The 14862-nt window shown below is 38.9% G+C and overlaps 1 protein-coding gene across 11 annotated transcripts in view; it reads right to left on the bottom strand.

Moving 5' to 3' along the window:
* Window positions 1–7976: 7976 nt before the first annotated feature.
* The window catches only part of dennd2da (DENN/MADD domain containing 2Da), a 52268-nt gene continuing 45382 nt past the window's right edge, over window positions 7977–14862 (bottom strand). For all 11 annotated transcript variants that reach the window (XM_078170329.1, XM_078170327.1, XM_078170328.1 and 8 more), the window contains 6 exons: window positions 12920–13068; window positions 11641–11812; window positions 11482–11532; window positions 11297–11378; window positions 10958–11203; window positions 7977–8311 (listed from right to left, as the gene is read on the bottom strand). In XM_078170329.1, the coding sequence (XP_078026455.1) occupies window positions 8244–8311; window positions 10958–11203; window positions 11297–11378; window positions 11482–11532; window positions 11641–11812; window positions 12920–13068 (768 nt within the window). In that variant the 3' untranslated portion in view covers window positions 7977–8243. The remainder of the gene's footprint in view (window positions 8312–10957; window positions 11204–11296; window positions 11379–11481; window positions 11533–11640; window positions 11813–12919; window positions 13069–14862) is intronic.

Below are 14862 nucleotides of genomic sequence, written 5' to 3'. Positions count from 1 at the left end.
TCACCAGCTCCTCTTTTTTTAAAAAAAATGATTAATAAACTTTATTTTGAGCTTTTAAGATACAGTGTGAGCTGAAACATATCTGAACAGAATAATACAAATTCAAATGGAGCATTAAGAAAACAAAAGTCAGTATCAAACTTAAAGGACAACAAAAGTAAAACAAATGTAACATAAATTATATGTTATGATTTAGCAATATCTTTCCACAGGATAGAATAGAATAGAAAGAACTTTATTCATTCCTGAAAGGGAAATTCACCTGTCCAGCAGCTCATAAAAAACAACCAACACAGTTCCCCTTATCAACAACAATACAGTGGTATTAAATAAAATAACTTAAAATAAGTGCGCAAAAAGAAATTGAAAATCAAATTAAAATTAAAATAAATTCCATTCCACAGTCCAGTCCAGTTGTGGTTAATGTGATGTGTGTGTGTGTGTGTGTGTGTGTGTGTGTGTGTGTGTATGTGTGTGACTGGATTCAGGCGGTGTTAAACAGTATTGCTGCTCCTCTGTCGCTCCAGGAGGCTGTGGAGAGGGTGTCTGCTGTTGTCCATTGTAGCTTTCAGTTTGTTCAGTGTGCCCATCTTGGGTCCAGTCTCCTGCCGAGCACTGAGCCAGCTTTTTAAACCAGCCTGTCCAACACTTGGTGTTTATGTGTCAGGATTCTGAGTTGCGTATATAAAAGCACAGGACCAAAATAAAGGGGAGAACATTTCAGGATATAATTCACAAAAAGAGCAGTTTATATCAAGGTCACGTTTTGACTCCTTCAAAAAATATTTTGCTGGATAAAATCTGTGGATCACTTCAAATGACACTTCTTTTACCTTATCTAATAGGAGAAACTTCTGTGGTAAGGACAAAACTTTCCTCAGGTCAATGTCACTAACAAAATACTCCAATGAAATGGTGTTGCACGGACAGAGACCATGCTGTCCTGAAACAAAGCCCTTATTCTGTAGTTCATACCTTTACAAAAAGAAAAGCAAACTTTGCCTCATGGAGACTGAAATGGATCAGGGGGTGATACTGTCAAAGGCGAAAAGTGGTATCTCCCCCTCCTACTCCTCTTCCTTCTTCATGTGCCTACTCGTGTGACATATTTCTTGTACTTACAATTAGTGTTTGGAAGTTTATCAGAGCTCATTTGGATACACTTGATTAATTGGAGACATCCCATCACTCATACAAATAGGCCACTGTGCACTGCACAGTTGTGCTCAGGTGACTGTTGGAACAAATATGTATGATTAACCACATAGTATTTCAGTTACAGGAGCTGAGGACTAATAAAATGAATAAACTGAAGTCTTTTGAAGCACATCCAGTGTATATATAAAAAATACAAAGCAGATTATTTCCAGTGGCTTCTTTGTGATAAGACAAATATTTTCAGTAGTGGAACATTTTTCTCTAGATATTGGATGAAATGGTATAATATTCAATATTCATCTTGACAGTGTTAGATAAGCGACTTTATGCTTATTAGTCCCATCAAAGGGAACAGACTGTTAGTATTATACGATAACCATCTGCAGACGTTCTGCCTAGGGATGCGCAATATTGGATTTTGTGCCGATATCTGATATGCTGATATGTAACAACTCATTTGACCGGGAACCAATACCAATAGCAATATATCCACTTTCTTCGCAACCTACTTTTAGTGATCATCAAGTCCATTCTGTAGTGGCATTGACATCATATTCTGCATGCATAGTCTTATTGTGATGGCCCACCAGCAGATGGAGGCATGAAATATAATACTTTTCAATGTATGTAATATTTATTTATTGTGCAAAATACAAAAAATCATGTTGGCCAATGCTGATAGTTCATTTTGAAGCCGATACCGATGACACACCCATATTATCAGCATGTTAGCTGATTACGTAATTTTCTTTTTAAAGCCAATATCAGGCGATACTATCGTGCAACCCTAGTTCTGCCATAACTTTACTGAATCCAGCATATCATCAAATAACATATTCATGTCCGCTGATTATTGTTAGTCCAAAAACTAGCCCCATTTCTGCCAAGAAACAGCTGGACTGGCGTGGGGCAGTAGATGGTGGTAAATTGTGAGACACACTTAGTTCTGAAAGCTGCTTTGAGGCTGTATTAGGAAAAGTGCGCATCAAGTGTGGGTTAAATGAATACTTCACCCACACAGTAACCATTTGTATGACAATTACTTACTGTGTGTTACCTTCAAATCATGAAGAAAACTTTGTTTTTATTGCATGAATCCATGGTGAACAGAGAATCCAAAAAAGGTGAACATTCTTCAAGAATTGAAATACATGTAAATGGGGACCGGACTGCATTTTGACAACAGCAAAACTATATAAACTATATAAAATCCATTACTCTTACACAACTCATGCAGTATAATCCAAGTCTTATTAACTAGTCGTATGCTCAATACTTCCCTAACATATGACTTGTCACTAAAACATTACTATGTATAACACATCAGTGCAAACAGTCTCATGCATGGTTAAGTAGCGTGCGTGGGCCCGTGCATGCATTTGAACTCTACTTGTGCAGAGATGATACGCATGTGTGTGCTCAGGCACTCTCTGGGTGCCCACATGTAGGCAGATGTGTTTTCTTTACCTAACCCTTACCCAGTGGTGTTACAGTACTTAAGTGTTATGTTATGTTTTGGGAGGATACGTTCTTGAGTTTTTATATTTCTGTCATCTGTCACTTTTACTCCACTACATTTCCTAAATAAAATGTACTCTTTTACTCCAACATATTTCTCCTAAGGACCTTTGTTACTTTCTACAAAATAGAGAAGGAAGGGAGGACAGAATGGACAGATGAATGAAGGAATGGGAGGGAAGGAAAAATTCTGCTACTCTAACTTTATTCTCGACATTTCGACTTAATTCTCGTAATACAAATTTTAAAAAAATTCTCCTCCTCACTTTTTTGTCCTCATAATCTGTCATAGTCCTCCAGCTCTTCCATTTTGCAAAATACAAGAGGCTTTAGCTAACTAGTGGATGACAGCTTGCGCTGTCATGGTTTGCCATCTGTGCTGCAGGACCATTACTTTGCACAAATGTTGACAGATAATATTACATTCAAATGGTCCATCTATCATTTGATTGCATGCTTTATGTAGTTTGTGTCCTATAACTGTATTTCACATTTGGATGTAGTATGTAGTTTGGCTCTGTAAATGTGTTACCACAGCTGACCTATCACAATTAGATAAATCCCCCAGTGTCCAATCAGGAAATGACTAAATGTTAAGGTTACATTTTGTATGACGCCCATATCTATAATGCATTATAAACATACTTATTATGTGTTATAATCTGTTTTAGTACTTTATATTTATAGTTACAGTATAGGTACTTATAATATTTATAATTCCTCTTTTTATTATTATCATTATTATTATTTTTGGGCTTTTTGCCTTTAATGAACAGGACAGAGTGAAATGGGGTGAGAGAGAGAGCGGGGGGTGACATGCAGCAAATGGTTGCAAGCCAGAGTCGAACCTGCGACCGCTGCAGCGAGGCATTGCCTCTGTACATGGGGCGCCGGCACTATCCACTACACTACCAACGTCCCTATTTATAATTCTTTATAACAATAATCATAACATACTATAAAACATAATGACTTCTGAGGTCAACAATCATAATAATGCATAAACGCTAGTCCCTCACTGACATTTTCTGGCAATATATTCCACATTGAGCAACATAGAAGTTGAAAGCACTGTCATCATGTTTAGTTCTGACTATTACCAGTGATCCAAAACCAGTCAACCACAGAGGTCTGCGCAGTTCATACTGGGTCAGAGGATCTGACAAATATGTTGGGCCTAAACCAATCAGGGATTACTGGACAAGAAGTAGAATTTTGAAGTTGACTGTGTAAGAACCTGGTAGCCAGTGTAGTGATCTAAGAACTGGAGTTATATGCTGAGCCTTTCATGTTACGACCCTTGCAGCAGCATTGCGGATCAGCTGAAGCTCCCTTATTGCTGCCTTGGACAGATGCAGGAACAGTCCATTGCAGTAATCCAGCCTGCTAGAAATAAAAGCATGTGCAATTATGATTTGACATCAAGTCTTTGATTCTTGTGCTATTTTAAGGTAACAGAAAATCCCCTAGATCTACTTTGTTGGAACCAATCCAGCAGCATCCATAGAAGTTGCAGGAGAGAACCAAGAACTAATGTTACTGAGCACCAGTTGAAAAAATAATACCAAAGATAACTTTGTTTGCATCGAAAACTATGCGGTGGTCAACAAAAACAAATTGCAATATGCAAAATAAGTGGATTGAAAATTACAGATCTTAGAAACTTGTTTGAACAAATAAGGAGAAAGTCAGTCTTGATGTGGGACTTGACTCAGAACTTGTTAGTCTTGACTTGAGACTTGATTCAGGATTTGAGTGTGAAGACTTGAGACTTACTTGTGACTTGCAAAACAATGACTTGGTCCTACCTTTGTAACAAACTCTATGTAGGGAGGGGTTTGGGATGGATCAAACAAACACAGGACTTTCACCCAGGACAGCGTTCTTTGTGTCCTGTGTGAAACCAAAAGTCAATGTTGAATTATTTCAGCTCATTCACTCGTTCATTTGCCGTAACCGCTTATCTGGTTAAGGGTCGCAGAGGGGCTGGAGCCTATCCCAGCTGACACTGGGTACGCAGGGTACGGGTCGCCAGACTATCACAGCGCTGATAGAGACAGACAACTATTCATGCTCACATTCACACCTACGATCAATTTAGAGTCAACCATTGTCTTTGGACTGTGGGAGGAAGCCGGAGTACCCAGTGAGAACCCACGCTGACTCGGAAAGAAGATGCAAACTTTGCACAGAAGGGCTCCCACACCCCCTGGGGTTCAAACCCTCCAACTAGAGTTCAAACCAGGAACCCTCTTGCTGTGAGGCGACAATGCTAACCACTGTACCATCGTGCTGCCTTACTTCTTTTAACTATGTTAGTTAACTTACATCTCTAAGTAACGTAATTATTTTAACACAAACCGTGATCTTTTCCTAAACCTAATCAAGTAGTTTTGGTACCTAAACCTCTCTAAGATGCTGTTCTCTGAAATGTTCCTTCTGTTTTGTAAATTTGTTTTGTGTAGTTATGTTTTGCACTTTTTGGCCACCACATTTGACATTTCCAACTGTGAAAAGTGGTAGAAGTGACTACTTGAATCAGCTCAGTATAAGCAGTGGCTCTCATTCATGAAACGTGAGCAGAAGGAATTTGTGTGTAAACTGTCGCAGACAGAAATTTACGTGCGTGTCCGCATTTATCAATATTTTAGTAGCTCCGATCTTTTCGTAGCTACTAACAAAATCTACTCCTGCTCCTGATCACTTGTAGTGCTTGTGTAAATTTAGTAAAGCACATAAATATTACTTCACTACTGGAAATTACAATTTTAATTCATATAGCGCTCTGTTATGTACACAATACACAGATGCCTTTGAAACACGTAATCTAAACATGACAAAATATTAAAAATATAACACATTTAGTTAAATTAGTTGGCAATTAGCAGGTTTAAGATCCAGATTAGGTTCATGATTGTGAATTATCAATGTAAATCGACTCAATAGATTACACGTTCTTTCAACATGGATAAAAATATCCGTAAGGACAGCTGGATCACAGCCTCTTCGGCCTTCGGCCGTTCCCACTTCATTCAAAACCCCACAAATTAATCTTCTGTTTGTTTGGTGACCGCTGTATTTTTTGTGTGTGCTTATAGGCCATAAGGTGAACGCAGTTATCGTTTCATCTCGTTCCGACATCTGGGGACTACACGATCTTTACTTCATAAAAAAGATCGATACATGTTCAGCTAATCAGCGGGAGTTCGTAGCTCATAACCCCGCAAGAGTCCTGTGATCGGGGTCGTAATTCGGCACTTGTTCCGTCTGAACGTAATGATCTGTTCCGCCTGAGCGTTATTTGCTGGGTCGGTGGTGAAGTGGTGCACATGACTCGTGCTACGGACGGACAGACAGCCACGTATCTAAAACAGGTAATACATCTGGCTACATGTTTCCCACATCAAATATCCGTGATCACCTACACCCGCATGCATAAAAGCGCACACAATTCTGTGTCCTCTCACTGCGGATGCTGTGATTTGATGGCCCGGTACTCACTGTAGCCCACTCTTAGATGTTGGAGCGGAAATCAGTTTCTGTGAGACTTTTTCTGATTCACCTTACGGCCTATTATGTGTTTCTTTGCCTCCAGTTTCATATCAAACCACTTACGCTTCACCTCCGACATAGTTCTTTGTACCATGGAGACAACATTAACAGCATCTGTTACCTCTCTCCAGGTCTTGGCTTTGTCTGTCCCTGTCACACCACTACTAACTGAAGAAAATAAAATGTTTTTTCCACGTCACCCAAAATTATTTCGATCTCTGCTTCGGAAAAATTCTTTTTTCTTTCTCTCTCTTTCTTTGTTTGCGCCATGACTGACAGGTCGACTGGATGCACCTACACCTTCTTATATGGTGGTAATTGGCTAATCATGGGCGGGGATCTATGCTAATTGCTGATTACCGGGAGTGCGCTGTCACTTTACGATGGATTGGCATTCATGATCATACACGTGTTTACGATCGAATCTGAGTTTCCCGCGGCGTTCCTGAATCCGGAGTAGGATTTTAGTAGAGTAGGCTTTTATGTGCAAATCTTCACACAGATTTACTCACTTTTCATGAATGAGACCCAGTGTCTTTAAAAAGGCTCTATGATGTTAGACTTGTTTGTTGGAGCCTCCATTGAACACTGCAGTGTTAAATTTGTTGATGAAAACTTTGACAATTTTTTTTAGTAACAACCTTTTTTTCATGATGAAACCAAGACAATGACAATATAAAAATAGATCTTGATAATAAAAACTAAGACGAAATCTATGTTTCCTTTCCAAGCAGTCACTGGCTGCTGAACTTCACAGCTGATTCCAACAGGACTCCACTCAGTCCAGACTGTCTCGAGATAGTTTATGGGTTGATGCTTTTTGAAAGGCAGGTAGGAGATTCAGTTATCTTTGAGTGTAGCTATGCTAAAAGTAAACAGTCTCAGATCAGTTGTCTCTGACAGAGATTAAAGTTTAGTTTTAGTCACCAACTCTGTCAGAGACTTTTAACCTCCAGACTAACATGTTGCAGATTAATAAAGAATTCAGGCTTTAATAAAGTTATTCTTAACAGTGAGATAGATAAGTCAGAGTTTACAGTGAACCTGGGTACAAATCCTCTCAGATTAGTTATTTGTGGTGTCAAAGTTTTTGAGAGCATAAATAGAGATGATGTTAAGCTTTTCAAATCTTGACCAGTTAAGTGTGGGCTTGTAAATCACACCTTATACCTGTGAAACACTGCTGGAGAAATTACAGTTTCTAAGTGTGTGGAAATTATTTGTAGTTGTAGAAAAAAAAAAAAAACGTGTAAATATTATTTTTACATAACCTGTCACCTTGATTCTAATTTCTGATACATGAATTAGCCTCACTGGATTAGTTTAAAGATTAAAAACATTTTTAATCTTTTGCCCTCCATGACAGGTTAATCTGACCATACCCTTAGGACAGTGTTAACCATTAAAACAAGCGAATTTAGCATGCAGAGCCACCTTTGATTTTACTTAATTTTGCCCTTTTGTAATTGTATCAGTATTTGGCATATATACCCAGTTAGATATTAGGGAATGCAGACAGTTATTATATAACTTTTGGACTGGACTGCTCTGCGACATTGCTTGCATTTTTGTTTATTAGAAAGGAAGGAGGTTCTAGGTTTTTTGTTAGTCACGTCAGTTACAAATAAAAAAGAAACAAAGACTGAAAAACGAAAGAATGAAAAGGATCAATAAACAGGGTGTTAACAGGTACAAAAGGCTTCCAGTCACTGGGGCCTGGCTGCTGAAAAATCAGAGACTGTCGGTGCTTTGACTTAAAAAAGTAGTCTTTATTTGAAATTATTTTCCTGCTCGTCAGCGACAGACTGTGACCACAGGCTGAGAACCAACATGTGGAACTGAATTCTTTTATTCTGCCAGTGTATCACAGAGTAGCAGCAAAGTAGCCATACAGTAATTCACACATTGGTACATATTTAAAAACCAAACTGACATAGGACATAAAACACACAGTGCAACATTCACATCTTTTCCTATGATATCTTTTATATACAACCAGGGTCCCATGATGAGACCTAGTGTTTCTTTGCCTTGTCCCTTTTCTTCTTCTCTTGGTATTCAACGATCTTTCTGTGAAATATTCCTGCAAGACAGAAGGACAGGAGCTTAAGTTAGTGTGCTGTAAAAACACTGCGTTGTTTTAACAAGAGCTCAAGTTACAAGACTGAGTAACTTATGATAGTAAAATATGGAATGGTTCTAAACATGATAATTAGACAATTTTGGTTGAGTAGACTTGAAATTTATTAAACTACATTTGCAAAACAACTACATTAAATTACATGCTGATGATAAATATGAGCGGGTTTAGTGTAGGTATAATTGTTCAAGTTAGAATTTTCACACTTGTGTTTGTTGAGATTTGAATCAAACACTCACTGGTGTAGGAACTGATGTTGCAAGTTGTTATGGTGGTTGAGTTCATTAAAGAAAGGGCACAAATAGTTCTAGCTAATTTCTATTGCCTTTGTTTTGGTGTTGAGGGTAACAAAGTGATAATATCTGGGTGCTGGGTGTGTGAGGACAGAGTCATGGGGAGTTAAATGAGGTCAGTTTTTGTCTGCCTTCATGCCTTAATGTAAGAATCTCTTGCAGTAGCATTATGATAACCTTATTTGGCTCATATGACTGTGTCAAGCTGGGACTGTTTATTAGCCTGATTGGGTTACGTTGTATTGATTTAGCGAACGCGAGCCAGTGTTTCCCCCTAGAGCAGGGGTAGGCAACCTGTGGCTCCGGAGCCACATGTGGCTCTTTAGCCCCTGTCCAGTGGTTCCTTGAGCCTTTGAGGAAAGAATTCTATGGAAATTCATTCTATGAATCCAAATGTTGCTGAACCTCGATAGCAGTAGCTGGTTAGCTATGGATGCCAAGTCCAAAAAAGTAAATTGAATAAAATAGAGAATGCAGTAGTACATGGACAGATTTGTTTGCTCTCACTGCCAGCTCTGCAAAATTTAAGTACCAAATAATCATAAATAGTGCCCTGCACAGTGTCCACCTTGTGGTTAAACATATTAACAAATGCTTATTTAGACCATAAGTATATGCTAATTTAGACTTAATAGGCTACTTACCTTGATTATAAGGCTCAAACATGTTTTGCGGCTCCACACAGAGTTTTTCAAATTATTCTTGGTCAAAAATGGCTCTTTTAATGGCAAAGGTTGCAGACCCCTGCCCTAGAGGGTTCAGATCCTCCTTACTCCTGGGCTGTCATTGGTCTTCTGATTTTTAAACTGGTAAAGCAGTTAAAGATTAGTTGACTACCCTAACCACTATTTTATTGAATATTCTAAAGATGATTTTTTATTACTCGATTGATACAACACTTAAATAATCCAAAAATAAATAACGAAAACTTATCTCATAAATATTTAAGTATTTTATTTGATCATCTTCTCTTAAAACAATGACAACAGCAGCATATTTTAAAATTACTCTAATTTCTTTGTCACTGTTGTGTTATGATAATAATACAAATAATAATAATAATAATAATAATAGACCCTATATGTCAGATACCTGTTCAGAAAGCACTGGACCTCAAATTCAAAGCATTGCTGTAACATATATTAATTTAATCACTGCATATCAGAGCAATCCTTTCCTTGAACAGCTGCTGCAGTTGTTCTCCTGTGAGTCCTTTTCACATTGTAGGCGAGGTTTTCAGCTGCAGCTTGTTCTCTGGAGGAACCCATGCTTTCCCCGGGTGCAGCCTACTTTATTGTGATGTGCCGACGCATGTTTTGCAAATCGATGTATTTTCGTAATCAAGGACCTTGATTAAGTCGATGAACTGACGCACCCCTACCTGACAGTTGTGACTACCATAATGCATGAAGTTGGTGGTCGGGAGGTTGGTTAACACATATGTAATTATGACAGTTAGTTTGGCATTCACTCTCTGCAGAAGCACCTCCACTTCACTACAAAACTTTTTTTGTTTTTCAGTCTTAGGAGTCTGGTGCTTCACCCCCTTTAGACTTTCTGTCAGGCAGTCTAGTTTTAATTCTCTCAACTTTTCTTCTTCTTCAGTCTCTGTGTTTGCACACGGCTCTGCAGTCTTGTGCCCTTTCATGGATTTGCGGGGAGTTATGCTCATTAGGATCAAGTGGTACATGCTGTCATTTTACGTGGACAGTGGGATTCATCATGATAAAAACATAGATGTGAACAATTCTACTGTTTAATAACATGTTGTGAATCTGATGTAGACTTTTCTTAAGCCTTTTTTTAAGAACAAATTTAAGAAAAAAACTTATTGGTGAATGAGACCCAATGTTTTTTGGGCTGCATACTGACTGTTTTCAGAATACTCCATTTTGTGAATTTTATAAGGGGAATATGTGACACACTCAAAACCTGATTAGCGTTAGGATGGATATGGGACACAACTCCTCCTTCATCAGGCCTCACTGTTGCACTGCCATTTTCTAGTCAGTCAAGTTTTAATCCTTGTTGAAGAGGTTCCAGAGAAGAGGTGAGTTATGTAATGATTGCAATTTGGAGATTGCTCTGATAGACAATTACTCGACTGATTCTTGAATTGATGTTCTGAGAAAACTGAACTCTGACAGATTCACTGAGGCTGAAGTTTACTGAAGCTGATAGGTGACAGGAGACCTACATAAAATCTCGACCTGGATCATATCTGTGAGTCGGGTTATTTTGTGTGTGTGTGTGTGTGTGTGTGTGTGTGTGTGTGTGAAATGTTCCCTGTCCTCACCTTGCTGCGGTCCACGCTGCTGCTGCTCCACTTCCTGGATAAACAGGTCAAACATCTGCGTCTGGATGAACTTTTTGACAAAGTGTCGAGTGGTCTTGGACTCAATGGCCTTGTAGAAACTTCTCTTTTCAAACACCCCCTGCTCTCCAGCATGGCTGTATTTCACATACGAGCTGTAATGGCCGACTGTTTTCACAAAGAAGTGCAGGAAGGCTTCTGACACCACCCGGTTCATCTCCTCCACCGCTGAGATAAAATACAGAAAACATTTGATGATGGAACTATATTTCAGCTCCTAAATGATTCACCTGTGTTTGACTTTGGTTGCACTATACTTACTTGATGCTTTTTGTCTGTTACTTAGTGACTCTAGTATTTCAGTTTGGAGCTTCGGGGGCAGAATAGAACTTTCATCACCTATCTGGAAATGCAACATTTTGCAATTGTACACATTAAATGGCTGTTTCCTCTAAATTTCAAAATTAGAATTATTTACTCAATCAATTTATTGATATAGCACTTACTGAAACAATGAAAGTCTTCTTTTTATCCTCAGATAGGTCCACCACCAGCAGCTGTGTGACAGAAAATAACAGAATCAGGAGGTCACATATTCTGTACAAGTTGAGCAAAGTTTTGGTTGCTTATGAAGATGTTTTGTTGTGTTGTCCATGATAACTCACATCCCCCTGGTCAGTGACCAAGTCCAGCAGGTGTTTCTGAACTCCCAGCAGGTACGGGGTGGGAGCCATCACTACATCAATCAAGATTTCCGGAACAATGGAGATCAAGGTGTGCTGCCAGGTGAAGGGGTAAAGGAGGGCTGCTACTGCATGAATGACCTGGGATAACGTGCTGTAGAGACACAACAGAGCTGATTTTAGAACTGGTTCTAACCTAACTGTTCAAGTTTGATGGGCCAATCTGTTTGATCACAAACTCAAGTTTTTTTCAGTTCTTCCTTTTATTTGTGTTCCTTCAATATCAATGCCATGCCAGTGACCGTTACACCTGAACACTTTCTCACTGTCACCAGATCAGTCAATCAGCTTTCAAAACCTCTTCAAGATACATTTAAACTCATTTAAGACTGATTTGTGGACACAAGATAACTGTGTTCATTAAAGCTTTGCAGGTAAATATAACTGTAAGTAGTGTATTTATGTGGTCCAGTGCAGAGGTAGGTTATATGCAGGAGAGTGGTTATTAGAGAGAGTTAGATTAATCTACATATTGCCAACAGTTAAGTATAAATATAACATAAAAAGAAAATACTAGGTTCAGGGGATGGTTTAAAGATTTGTAACATCAGATATGTGGACTTCTACGCAGAACAGCTTGATTCATTTTGACAAAAATAATCAAAAGATGGATAAATGGAATGAGATGAAATGTTTGTGGCAATCATGACCTCCCAAACTCAAATTTAAGACTATATCATGACTTTGAAGAAAAACTAATCAGTTTATCCTTAAGTCCGAGAGAAAATTTTTGCCATATTTTAAGAAATTCCCTTAAGGCATCTCGTGCTCATGAGAGTGGGATGGATGGAAAGACAGAAAGACAGACAGACAAACTGAAAGCATAATGCCTCTGGCCACAGCTATCACCAGAATGGAGGCATAAAAATGACAGCAAAACAACTCAAAACAGTATTGGAAAAGTATCTGCTGAAGAACTAGAGCTGCAACGAACAATTACTTTTATCAATTAATTTGTTGATTAGTTTTGATTCACACATTAATTGATTTTAGCCACAACAGAGCCAGAAAATATTGATAAAATCCATCAATATTTTTACAGTCCATTACAGTTTTTCAAAGCTGAAGGTGACTCTTACTCATTTCATCTAGACAGTCCTAACATTTGCTCTGACCTGTTGGTTTGGTGTGAAAAACAAAAACTTGGGTAGGTCTCCATTGCATCTATACATGTGTGAGTGTACAGGTGAGTGTGTATTACCCCAGTTCATCAGCAATGAAAACGATCCGTCTCTCCAAGACAGCGGCAGCAAACACCAGTAACACCTCGTCGTCTGTCAGGCAGCCGAACAGCGTTGCAAAGTTTACGTGCTCCAGCCAGGAATCCAGTGGCCGGGTCAGTCTGATGATCTAGTGGAGAGTCACTACTGTCATGAATATGTCAACAGTGGTACCAGCATGTCATCACTCAACTGACATGGCTGACTTGTCTCTCTTACTACACCCCTGTCTGGTTCTGAAGGCACTAAGCCTTACTTAGCTTTAAAGGAAGGGATGAGGTGGTTTCAGTGCTTTTCATGATTTCTTTCTTCCACTCCACATTTTGGTACATATTAGAGCAACACCTTCACTGCCATTATGAACACAGCTAGAGAACCCTGTCTTTGTCCTTCCTTCACCCTGAGGGTTGGTCACTGTTACTACAGCTAAAACAGTGGCCAGCATGAATACTGGATATGACTGTTGAAATGTGGTATGCAGCCTGATGGGTTGAGTGTTAAGCTTCTGCTTTGAGGCAAAGATTAGGAAACACAGAACAGGTTCAGACACAGCTCCACATAAACACACCCGCCTGGAGGATCTCACTATATGAAGTCACTGACTTACATTGCACTCATGCTGTGTGTCAGCACGTGTTATTCTTGAGGGGGGTTTTTTGTTTTTGTTTTTTGAAGAAGAACTGGTGACCCTTGTTCTATTTTCAGAGTTCTTTGGAACTTAACAATAAGGCTGCCCTGTCTAAAGTAATGACTATCTGCTTAATATTGGCCTTTTATGTCACTGAATGTAGTTGCATTTCCTTAATGCAGCTTGGCTGAAGTCCCAGCACATGTTGGGACATCCTCTAGATTACTGTGGAGGGAGATCTTATTATGTAAGGCTGTCTGAAATCTCTAATATACATGTGTCCTGTATTTCAGCTCAATCAGCTGCAAAACAGGCTGCTGTGTAATCCTTGTGGGCAACTAAGCACCCTCAGTGTACGTCCACTGAAAGTGGTTGTTTTTGCCTCTGACTGCATCAGATTGTTATTCTAAGTGTCTGACAACATCACTGAAAGGATCCCTACAGAGGTCGATCTTTTTGTTAAAGAGTAAGATCCCTTTTGATTAACCAGAAAAAGACCCGCAATTGCTATCATCAAACTAACCGGACTCCATTTAAATGAACGGTGAGTTTATCATTGTAAAACACACTTTACTCAAAGTCAACAGAAGCAAAATAAACTCACAAAAACTGTACTGTGCCAACAATCACCAAGTCTGGCTTGGTTGAGATAAACCCTTCATTCATCCTGTCAGATGTGAAAATATGCTGGTCTGATCTATCTCTGTAGGGATCCGTCCCATAATATAAGACACTTAATAACAATCTGAGAATAACAATCTGAGCCTGTCAGTGGGAAAAACAAACAACCTTAGTGGACGTACATTGACGGTGCTCAATTGCCCACAGGAATTACATAACAGCCTGTTTCGCCACTGCTAGCTGCAGTGGTCTTGCCTAATACTAAACCAATTTCAAAAATTGGTCACTTAGGCACAAAATATGGCAAATAGGGTCTAGGTTGGAAAATATCAAAGATACCAAAGTATAATAAAAAAACAGAAGGGATGAATTATTTATCATTACAGTACATAAAGCACAGAAAATATACATTATTGTATTTTGTAGCAGTATATAACAAAAATTCATGATATAATCAATTAAATCAATGATCCAGTGGCATGAAATGATGGATTGATTAACTGATAAAAATGACTTCCCAGCTCTGTACACAACAGTAGTGACAGTGTTTGCTGCTGGTCTTATTGGTGCTGCCTGAAACACCACAACAAAGCCTCCTGCAGCACTATCCCACTTTGAGATGATAGTTGTATAATGTCTCCTGACAGCCCACAATCACATACAGAAACATTTTAG

This window comes from Epinephelus lanceolatus, chromosome 8 (assembly GCF_041903045.1).
Source record: "Epinephelus lanceolatus isolate andai-2023 chromosome 8, ASM4190304v1, whole genome shotgun sequence".
Lineage (NCBI taxonomy): Eukaryota > Metazoa > Chordata > Actinopteri > Perciformes > Serranidae > Epinephelus > Epinephelus lanceolatus.
The sequence above is the reverse complement of the archived record's forward strand: the minus strand, read 5'-3'. Positions and strand labels throughout refer to the sequence as shown.